This window comes from Zootoca vivipara, chromosome 10, assembly GCF_963506605.1.
Source record: "Zootoca vivipara chromosome 10, rZooViv1.1, whole genome shotgun sequence".
In the NCBI taxonomy this organism is placed as follows: domain Eukaryota; kingdom Metazoa; phylum Chordata; class Lepidosauria; order Squamata; family Lacertidae; genus Zootoca; species Zootoca vivipara.
Window position 1 is genome coordinate 68,982,100 of NC_083285.1, and position 11,533 is coordinate 68,993,632.

At 51.4% G+C, this 11,533-nt stretch overlaps 1 protein-coding gene across 1 annotated transcript in view; it reads right to left on the reverse strand.

Moving 5' to 3' along the window:
- KCP (kielin cysteine rich BMP regulator) overlaps positions 1-11,196 on the reverse strand; it is a 98,720-nt gene extending 87,524 nt beyond the window's left edge. The window contains exons 1-3 of the mRNA XM_060279271.1: positions 10,722-11,196; positions 5,640-6,196; positions 2,559-2,631 (exon numbers count right to left, since the gene is read on the reverse strand). Coding sequence (XP_060135254.1) covers positions 2,559-2,631; positions 5,640-6,196; positions 10,722-10,839 — 748 coding nt within the window. The 5' untranslated portion in view covers positions 10,840-11,196. The remainder of the gene's footprint in view (positions 1-2,558; positions 2,632-5,639; positions 6,197-10,721) is intronic.
- Between the last annotated feature and the right edge of the window lie 337 nt (positions 11,197-11,533).

An 11,533-nucleotide genomic window follows, 5' to 3' on the forward strand; every position in this document is an offset into this window, starting at 1 on the left:
CTGTAATATTATGAAGATATAAAAGGAAGTCCTTTCTCACGCAGTGCATAGCTGAACTGTGGAACTCACTGCCACAGTAGCCAGTGGTGGCCGCTGCCTTTGATGGCTCTGAAAGAGGCTTAGACAAATTCATGGACTAGCCCTGGCTACTAGTCGCACTGGCTGGGTTCTCACGCCAATGTCAAAGGCTGTATGCCTCTGAGATTGTAGCTGTGATTCCTGCATTGCAGGGGGTTGGATGGATGACACATGGGGTCCCTCCCAATGCAGGGAATTCTCAGTTGCTGGGAATTGCAGGAGAGCAGAGCGCTACTGCTGTGCCCAGGTATTGCTTGCCACAGGCTGGCCACGTTGAAGTCAGGATGTTGGGTGACACGGAATGCCCTTGATCTGATCCTGCAGGATCCTGATGCAGGATCCTGAAGCAAAGGGTGGCAGTCTCGAGGGAAGGAGGCTCTCGACACAGAATATTGAAGAGCTTCAGGAAGGTGCGGGAGAGAGAGAGAAAGCACAGAGGAGGCTGGATTGTGGCCAGGACGCGGTGATCGCAAAACCCTGGCGGATCCTGCCAGAGCAAGTATTAGGAAGTAAAATATTTGGCACTGACTACGAAGGTTAAAAATCACAGCGGTGCTCAGGACCTGAGGTTTTGGGATACTTCAAATCCAGGGGCTGATCTGCTCAGCTGAGGGAAGGCAACTTTATTTGGGGATCTCCAATGTATAGCTGAGCACTGGAAGATTCAATACAGATTAAAGGAATGGCACAGGACATTGTTAACCAGTGGAACTCCCTGCACCAGGAGGCAGCCTGGACGGCCTTAAAAGAGGGTGAGACAAATTCACGGAGGAGGAGAGGGCTCTCGATAGCCACAACTGGAGGCAGCGACGCTTCTGGGTCCCAGTTGCTGGAAACCACCGGAGAGGAGAGGGCTATTTTGCTCAAATCCTGTTTGCGGGTTTTCCCTTGGGAGACTCTGGTTGCCCACTGTGAAAACAGGATGCTGGACTCGACAGGCCATATGAAAGGATGCCATATGGAGGAGGGAGAAAGATTGTTTTCTGCTGCTCCAGAAAAGCGGACACGGAGCAATGGATTCAAACTTCAAGAAAGAAGATTCCACCTAAACATTAGGAAGAACTCCCTGACAGTAAGAGCTGTTCGGCAGTGGAATTTGCTACCTAGGAGTGTGGTGGAGTCTCCTTCTTTGGAGGTCTTTAAGCAGAGGCTTGACAGGCATATGTCAAGAATGCTTTGATGGTGTTTCCTGCTTGGCAAGGGGTTGGACTGGATGGCCCTTGTGGTCTCTTCCAACTCTATGATTCTATGATTCTATGACTTGATCTAGCAACCGCTTCTTGTGTTCTTATGTCGTGTCCTGAACAGCTATAATACTTGGTGTAAAAAAATAAATGGATCCTTTGCAAAGCCCCAGAGAGAAATCTTTCCAACACGCCATTCGCTTGGCTCAGGAACAGACAGAGATGTCAAGCCCCTTCATCACCTCCCTTCAGACAGATTCCCCCCCACTCCTTTCCCACTCTGTTCCAGATGTTTGCCCCCTCCTCTCCTTCCAGCTGGAGCCCATCCAAGGCGCATGAATTGTACCCGCCCAGGACAGGGAACATCTGGCTGGGCTGATTCCTCATCTTCGCACAGATGTTGAAGGCTTGACAGAGGCGAGAATGTTCCCAGAGTCAGCGGGCTTGCTTTGATCTCTCTTTTCTTTGCTTCCCCGTTCCCACCAACTCCATTCCGGGTGGATAAATAATTATAAAATTGTAGAGACATTATAAAAAGCAGAGACATCACCTTGCCGACAAAGGTCCGTATAGTTAAAGCTATGGTTTTCCCAGTAGTGATGTATGGAAGTGAGAGCTGGAGCATAAAGAAGGCTGATCGCCGAAGAATTGATGCTTTTGACTTATGGTGCTGGAGGAGACTCTTGAGAGTCCCATGGACTGCAAGAAGATCAAACCTATCCATTCTTAAGGAAATCAGCCCTGAGTGCTCACTGGAAGGACAGATCGTGAAGCTGAGGCTCCAGTACTTTGGCCACCTCATGAGAAGAGAAGACTCCCTGGAAAAGACCCTGATGTTGGGAAAGATGGGGGGCACAAGGAGAAGGGGACGACAGAGGACGAGATGGTTGGACAGTGTTCTCGAAGCTACAAACATGAGTTTGACCAAACTGCGGGAGGCAGTGCAAGACAGGAGTGCCTGGCGTGCTATGGTCCATGGGGTCACGAAGAGTTGGACACAACTAAACGACTAAACAACAACAACAACAACAGAGATGGAAGGGACTCCCCCCCCCCGGGCCATCTAGTTAAATCCCAGTTTAAAAACCACCTTTCGGTCTTCTCATTTCCAGGCTAAACATACCCAGCTCCCAGATGTTCTGGACTATGAGTCCAGACGTGCTTCCATCAGCCACCGTTTCATACAACTCTGTCCTAGATTGGGCTGATGGGAGTTGTAGTCCAAAAGGCCTTGTGTGTGGCAATCAATGCCTGTGCAGACAAACCGGGCTGCCACCCAACGCCCCCAGCTCTTACCTGGCAGGTTCTCGCAGTGCCAGGGGCGGTGGGGGAAGCCACTGGGCGAAATCTCTGCTGTCTGCCAGTAGCCCTGCAAAATGAAATGAAATGAAATAATAAAATAAAATAAAGCCACCCTAAAAATGCCTCAAGGGGGTATGAACTGAGAAAGGGGTGGTCTTGTTAAAATCAAGCACCAGAATAATAGAACCATAGAACTGGAAGGGACCCCCAGGGGTCATCTAGTCCAACCCCCTGCAATGCAGGAATTACAGATAGAGAATCTCTGACAGAGCCCCAGTGTGATGGCCAGTCCTCTGTTGATTCTCTCTCTCTCACACACACACATGCACACACACAATGTTCCCAGGGAATAAAACAATGATCTCCGTTCCATCTTTCCCCATAATGCTGTTTGGGGGAGTGGAAGGAGGGGAGAACATTTGTGTGCTTGGGAAGGACGCCCCCCTCCTTCACTGTCTCAGTCCTTCCCTGCAAATGACCCCCAAGCCCTGCTCTTCTCTTACCCCTCCATTTAAGGGGTTGGGGTGACACATTCGATAACCCATTGGGAGAGGGAGTTTCCAGTTGTGGGGTGCTTAACATTAGAAATGGGTTGTTCAGATGCTGTAGTGGGGTTGGTGGCACCAAGGTCGGGGGCCCAGTTGCCCTTCCCTGAACATCAGAATGGCCTTCTGGATCAGGCCGGTTGCCCCTCCAGTCCAGCATCCCGTTCTCAACCAGGTACAGCGTGGAGAGCTCAGCTGGTTTGAACGTGGTGCCAAGGTTGCGAGTTCGAGCCCCCCCCACAGGACAGATGCATATTCATTCCTGCATCGCAGGGGGTTGGGCTAGATGGTCCTCAGGGTCCCCTCCAACTCTACCATCCTATGAGTCAATCAAGAGGTCCCTCTTCACAAGCAGGATCCGAACACAAGACCATTCTCCCCACCTGCAGTTTCTAACAACTGGGACTCAGAAGCATTAAAAGGTAAAGGGACCCCTGACCATTAGGTCCAGTCATGACCGACTCTGGGGTTGCGCGCTCATCTCGCTCTATAGGCCGAGGGAGCCAGCGTTTGTCCGCAGACAGCTTCCAGGTCATGTGGCCAGCATGACTAAGCTGCTTCTGGCAAACCAGAGCAGCACATGGAAACGCTGTTTACCTTCCCGCTATAGCGGTTCCTATTTATCTACTTGCATTTTGATGTGCTTTCGAACTGCTAGGTTGGCAGGAGCTGGGACCAAGCAACGGGAGCTCACCCCGTTGCAGGGATTCGAACCGCTGACCTTCTGATCAGCACGCCCTAGGCTCAGTGGTTTAACCCACAGCGCCACCTGCGTCCCTGGATCCGCCGGGCCACCTGGGTCAGAAGCATTACTGCCTTCCAAATTGTGTAGGGCAGAGCAGAGCAATTGTGGCTTGGAGCCATCCACAATTTTTCCCTAATCCCCTTTTAAAGCCATCCAGCTTGGTGGCCATCCCTGCCTCCTGTGGGAGGGAGTTCCACAGGTTAACAGCGTGTTGCATGAAGAACCCTTCCTTTTACCTGTTCCTTGTGAAAATTCACCCGCAAATTCATCTCCTGATATGCACACGGATGCAATTTCTCAAAGAGATTTCCCCCAACATAATGCGCCATGTGTATTATTTTCACTTATCTATGCAGCCTTCCCCCTCCTCCTGCAGTTGTAATAATAATTTATTATTTATACCCCACCCATCTGGTCTGGTCCCCCCAGCCACTTTGGGCAGCTCCCAACAGAATATTAAAAACACGATAAAACATCAAACATAAAAAAACTTCCCTAACCAGGGCTGCCTTCAAATGTCTTCTAAAAGTCTGATAGCTGGTGGACAGCTGCCCTGGACACAGAATTGACTTGCGCCTCCATGGACAGCTGAGAGTCCCAGGCTGTGTACCTGGTCCTTTTGGGGCACAGTTACCCCATTCAAGACCAGGGAATCCTCCACACCTGCCCGCCCTTTGTCCCCCCCCCCCCAAAAAAACAATACTTCTGTCTTGTCAGGATTCAGCCTCAATCTGTTAGCCTCCATCCATCCTCAACTCAGGACATTCACCATCTTCACTGGTTCCAATTTAAAAGAGAGGAAAGCTGGGTATCACCCAAAGACAGATGGACACCCAGCCCAAACCCCCTGATGATCTCTCCCAGCAGCTTCATATAGGTATAAAAAAGCATGGGGGAGAGGATGGAGCCCTGAGGCACCCCACAAGTGAGAGCCCAGGGGCCCGAAAACTCATCCCCCAACACCACTTTCTGGACACGGCCCAGGAGGAAGGAGCGGAACCACTGTATAACAATGCCCCCAGCTCCCAGCTCAGTCTAGACGGTCCAGAAGGATGTCATGGTCGATGGTACCAAAGGCCACTGAGAGACCCAGCAGAACGGTGATAATTTGTGGCATTGCCTACTAAAGAGGGCTCTAATTCTGATTTATTACGGTTTTGGCGAGACACCAGCTTGTTAGAAGATTGGGAAGGACTAAAGGAGATAAAGTAAGCCAGGAGTCATGGCCTGACGCTGGAATACTTTCAGTTTTGGAAAGGCAAAATGGAATGAGAATTGAGTCCTTGAAGGAGGGACAATGTTGAAGAGGATTGATTGATTACAACATGAAGGAAAAGAAGAATGTCAACAAATATTTCTCCCAGAAAACTACAAGAAATCAATTCCCATTGCAAGCTAATGGATATGGATTTGTTAAATACGAGCGAAAGTCATCAGACCAGTGGCTGCTAAAATAAAGGATCAAGACTGGAATTGTTGTATTTGGATCAATTGAGAGAATTGGCGCAGGGCCAAGGAATAACGTCAACTCCTGATAGCCGGAACACGGGAAGTCATCCAAAACTGTTGAATTCAGAACTGATTAATTGGCTCTTTTGATTGTATTGTGATTTGGTAGGATTTGGTATTGGATTAATGTGGACTCCATTGGATTGCTATTAATGAAAAATTAATAAACATTATTTTAAAAAAGAAAGAAAAGAGAGAGATCCAGCAGAACTAGGAAAAAAGCTTTTTCCCGGTTCGCTGGTACTGGCATTTGTGAGCATTGTGTTGCCAACTTACCAGGAACTTACTGGCCTTGTCTCCGTCCAAACTGGCAAAGGTGACCTGCAGGTCCAAGGGCAGGATGAGGCTCAGCACCTCCTCACCGCCGCCTTTCTCGAAGACGACGGGCTCCCGGCAGTCGACAAAGAGCGAGATGCGTTGTGGCTCCAGGTGGAGGGCCAGCCGCACCCAGAGGCCATGGGCAAAGGGGTTGTTCCCCGGGAAGACTAAGGAGGCTGGCTCCATGTTGTGGACGGCGCGGTAGTCAAGGCGCAGCTGGCCGGACCGGGTGCTGGACACCAGCTGCAGAAGGGGGCGGCCGTCCCGCTTGGTGGCGGCCGGCGAGACCAGGGAGACAAGGGTCCCTTCCGAGGCGCGGCTCTGGCGGGCCACAAAGTGGAAGCCGAGGGCCGCCTGCACCGTGGACAGCAGGTAGACAGAGTAGTCCCAGGGGAGGGTCAGGTGGGGCACCCGCTGGCGGAACTTCCAGGCCGGCACACCCGGATCGGGACCCTTGGCCTTGGTGACCCCCACAACAGAGCGGGTGACGTTGAGGGCCTCCAGCAGGTCAATGACTGCAAAAGAGAGAGCAGGGGTGTTGGCGAGGTGGAGGAGGAATATCTATTTATCTATTCAGTTTTTTCCAGATATATTTTATTAGATTTCCACAAATGCCGCATAAAATTCCAATACGTGATCATTTTTTCCATCCCATTTCCCGTGGTGTTCCCCATCCCCCCAACCCCTTTGCTGCATCCCGGCTTCCCTCTTTTATATCGTAACCATGACAAAATAATCTCTCGTTCTTTCTGGGGCTCGTAGTTCAAATCCTGCTGCGAACTCATCCTATATAACCTTTCTTTACACAGTCCAGAAGAGGTTCCCATACTTCAACAAAGCAGTCGTTGTTCTCATAGTTTAGCTCAGGCATCCCCAAACTGCGGCCCTCCAGATGTTTTGGCCTACAACTCCCATGATCCCTAGCTAACAGGACCAGTGGTCGGGGAAGATGGGAATTGTAGTCCAAAACATCTGGAGGGCCGAAGTTTGGGGATGCCTGGTTTAGCTGTTAACTTTGTTGATTCAGCCTGGCCCATCATTTATCTCTTTATCCTTTGCATTCCTATCTCTCTTTCCCTGCCCCCGAGGAGCTCAAGGCGGCGCGCACGATTCTCCCCCTCCCCATTTAATCCTCACAACGACCCTGCGAGGTAGGCAAGGCGGCGAGGCAGTGACTGGTTCGCACGGAGAAGCCATTTTCAACAGAGCCCAGCAACGGCATCATGCAACTGCATTGAGGCAGCACTGGGTGTTGAAATTTTGAAGCCCCTAACAGTTTTGCAGCTGCCCCAACACTTGGCCTCATGGTCCAACTCTGTGATTCTATGACTCGGTGGGCCTGATCCAGCAGCCTTTTAGGATGTCCTTCTGGTTCCTGTGGCTTGCAAACAGTTTTAGTGGCAGGAGTGGGGTGTGTGTGTGTGTGTGTGTGTGTGTGTGTGTCCTGTCTTTTTTCAGTCCACCCACCCAACTCCAGGCTGAGAGTTGACCGCATATTCCAAAGGCCACTCGGCGTGCGGGGCCTAGAATCTCTCTCCTCCCCCCACATTCCAGCCTCCCCCCAGTTCCATTGGAGCAGCCCCAGCTGTTCTTAATTAAACTGCGATCAGGAGGGGTTTTCTGGGAAAAGCGCCCAGGCACCGCTCAGTCCCAGCCGAGCTCTCGACAAAGGGAGCGCTGCCTTTGCACACGGACATTATGTGGGCCGGGGGGACCCATCTGCCCACAAATGATTCACAGCGACAGCCCCGGACTTTGGGGTATTTTTGCAAATCCGGCAGAGGGACCTACTTAAGGGCACACACAGATGTGCGCCCAACGTCACAGCTGGCTTGGGAGAGTCTGTTTCGCCGTCTCTCGCACACAGGGCGCCACATCGATGTGGCAAGCGGGTCTGCTGCACGGACGTAAGAACATCGGGGGAGGCCTGCAGGATCGGGCCAGCGGCCCATCTAGTCCAGCATCCTGTTCTCACAGTGGCCGAGCGGATGCGCAAGCAGGATTTGAACGCAAGAGCCCTCTCCTCTCCTGCGGCTTCCAAAAACTGGGAGTCGGAAGCCTTGCTGCCTTCGACCAGAGCACAGCTAGCCTCAGGGCTAGCAGCCACTGATAGCCCCTTCTAATCAAAGTTCTAATCACAGACCAAATCAACACATACAACTATTCAACAAAGGATAACACAGAAATAAACAGAGGACAATTTCAATATAAATTTGGCCATAACTACACTTTTAAAAAAAATGGGACCCAGGTGGCGCTGTGGGTTAAACCACTGAGCCTAGGGCTTGCTGATCAGAAGGTCGGCGGTTCGAATCCCTGTGACGGTGTGAGCTCCCATTGCTTGGTCCCAGAGCTCCTGCCAACCTAGCAGTTCGAAAGCACGTCAAAATGCAAGTAGATAAATAGGAACCGCTACAGCGGGAAGGTAAACGGCGTTTCCATGTGCTGCTCTGGTTTTCCAGAAGCGGCTTTGTCATGCTGGCCACATGAACTGGAAGCTATATGCCGGCTCCCTCGGCCAATAATGCGAGATGAGCGCGCAACCCCAGAGTTGGTCACGACTGGACCTCATGGTCAGGGGTCCCTTTACCTTTACACTTTAAAATAAGGACATGGATAAAATTAGATGGTCGCATTCGCCTGTGTATTGACATTGGAAAGCTCTTGTTTCCTGCGTCTGATAGCAGAGACACAGAATTTGGCAACACTGATCGTGATTTCAGGGACCCTGTCTTCTACCAAGGCTCTTAGACGTTGGGATTCTGGTTCATTTTTAAGCTTGTGTAAGAATGGGGTGATAAAGGTCAGGCGTAAATCCTTGTAGAGACTGCAGTGCAGCAACACATGCAAATTTGTTTCCACTTCCAATGAGCCACATGGGCAAACACGTGACTCATATGGTTTACCCTCATATCTACCCAGCAACAGTGCGGAGGGCAACACATTAAATCTGGCCAAAGTAAAGGAATGTCTATACTTGGGTATTTGCAGTTTTGCCAGGTAATTTGCAGGTGAGAACCCTCTCCCAAGATCTCTTATTATTGTGACATGTTTGTCCATTTTGCCCATATGGCACTGCAGCTCCACATCCCTAATACGTTGGAGCAGTTGGCTTCTGGCTCTCTCGTATCCTGCCGCAATCAAGATCTGCGGATCTTGATCTTCTCATCCTCTTTCAAAGCCATCCAAGTTGGCGATCCTCACTTCCTCCTGAAGGAGTGAGTTCCACAGTTTAACACGTGCATAGAGTTGTAGAACTGGAAGCGACCACAAGGTTTCATCTAGTCCAACCCCCTGCAATGAAGGACTCTTTTGCCTAAATGGGGGGCTGGTGCTCTACCAGCTGAGTTAGAAGGACTGTCTTTTATCAGTCCCAAGTCTTCCAAACATTCAGGAGAGGGAGGAAAACTGCTCTCCACTCTTTCCATGCCAGGCATAATTGGCTACAGTATTTTGGTGCACAGTCCAGGGAATGTGAAACAGTCTGAAGTCTCGTTGACTCCAGCGGGAAGGGAAGAAGAATGCTCTTCAATGCAAAACTGGCTGGATCCTGGCTCTTTCCTTAGGGAGGGGAAACCAGAGGGCAGAGGAAGGTTCTGCCCCGTGTGCTCGAGCAAAGAGGAGATGCGAACAGTTGCTTTTCCATCCAGCCGCTGAAGAAGAGTCTGGTTCCTGGGATAGCTCAGTCGGTAGAGCACGAGACTATAAACCTCAGGGTCGAGGGTTTGAGTCCCACACAGGGCAAAAGATTGCTGTATTGCAGGGGGTCTGGACTAGCCGCCCAGAGTGGCTGGGGAAACCCAGCCAGATGGGCGGGGTATAAATAATAAATAATAATAATAATAATTATTATTATTATAGATGACCCTTGGGGGTCCCTTCCAATTCCACAGCTCTATGATCTATGATCTAAGTGCAGAATGTGCCAATTTGGGCTCCAGTAAAATTGAATCCCATAGAGGAAATGTTCAATTTCCCTCTTTGAGTTTGTGGGAAGTTTAATTGTTTATTTCATAAAATGTGTACACTGCTTGATTGTATATACCCCTAACACAGTTTACAAAATAAGGTAAAGCAAAAAAATAGCAACAATAATTTAATGCATTCCTGAAGTTAAAATGATGATAGGCCAAAAACAGAGCTTGCACCAACTCCATAAACATCTGGAGAGTTTAAAATGTTTTTAGCATGCGCCGGAAAAAAAAATGAAGTGAAGCTGTCTGCCTGCTATCAATAGGCAGGGAGTTCCGCAGTGGAGATGCTGCCACATTTAAAAATTGAGTATCTTTTGAATGCGGAACATGGGGATCTGCCTTGCACTGAGGAGGACCCTTGGTCTATCCAGCTCAGTATTACCGACACGGACTGGCAGCAGCTCAGCAAGGTTTCAGACGGGGCCTGTGCTAGTCCTGCTTGGAGAGATCATCAGGGTCTGAACCCGGGACATTCTGCATGCCAAGCAGATGCTCTAGCACTGAGCCAGGAATCTTTCCAAAGAGGTACACAGAAAGCCGTCTAATACTGAGTGAGTCCATTAGTCCATCTAGCTTCATACTGCTTACACTGGCTGGCAGCAGCTCGCCAGGGTTTCAGGGCAGTGGACTCAACCAGCCTTGCCTGAAGGTCCTGAAGATTTGAACCCGGGACCCGACAGCAGTTTCCAGAAAGAATAAAACCAGTAAAAGCAGCTAAAAGCAACTACGGTATTTAAAATGTAAACTGCCCTGTGATCCTCTGAAGAAGTGCTGTATAGAAATCTAATAAACAAACAAACAGACAGACAGACAGACAGACAACCCTCAAATTAAGATAAGCAAAAAACTAAAAGCAGATTTGAACACACTGAAGGCTCTGGAAAAAAAGTTTCCTAGCCCTGTCCCCAAGAGGATCATGTCCAGAGAACCGTAGAATTGGTAGGGACCACCAAGGGTCATCTAGACTAGCCCAACCTCCTGCGGTTCAGAAATCAGGCCCGGGTCTTCCCTCCGCTTCTCAAGGGGTCCCAAAATAGCGGTGCCCCCCCCCCGAGCTCGGACTCACCGTTGTCCCCATAGTAGTCAAGGGGGGTTTCCTGGGCGGCCCCCGGGAGGCTGTGCCAGGCGCCCTGAAGGGCCAGCGCTGCCCAGTGGACGGCGTAGAGCTGCCAGCACCCCGGCATGGCCCCTGCGCCCCAGATTCATGGGGGGGGAGCACCCAGAGGCGGCGGCGATGGGGCAGGGGCTCCTCTCCAGCCCTAGGAAGCCGCGAGGATGGACGGAGGGATGCGGGGATGCGGTCCCAGATGCGCCCAGATGCGCGCGGGCATGGAAGGGTCGCAGCGGGCGCTCCGGCGATGGGGCAGGGTCCTTTCCGGGGGTCGGAATGGGGGTCTCAAGCAGCCCCCTCCCCACAGCGAGCCCTGAGAAGGGAAAAGGTCTGCAAGGAGGAGGAGGAAAGGGCGCCGTGCAAGCCCGTCCCCGCTCCTTCTCCTCCTCCAACTCGCCGGCGATGCGGGGCTGAGCCCACCCCATACCGCCCCACGGGGGGAGCAAGGGGGGGAGAGAGGCTCGGCTCGGGCAGGACCCCGCAGCTCCCGGGGTGGGAGCGAAAACCCGAGGCGGATCCCGGCTCCGGATCAGATGCAGCAGCAGGCAGGAGGAGCGGGTGCGCGGAAAGGAGCGCACGGTTAAACGGCGGAACGCGCTCCCGCAGGAGGAAGCGATGGGCATCGCTCTACATCAGAAACGCCTGCTGGATGAGGCCAGTGGTTCGTTTATTCCAGCATCCTGTTCTCACAGTGGCCAGCCAGATGCCCATTATGGGGAGCCCGCAAGCAGGATTCGAACTGAGGTCCAGCTCCGAAGGCCTTCTGC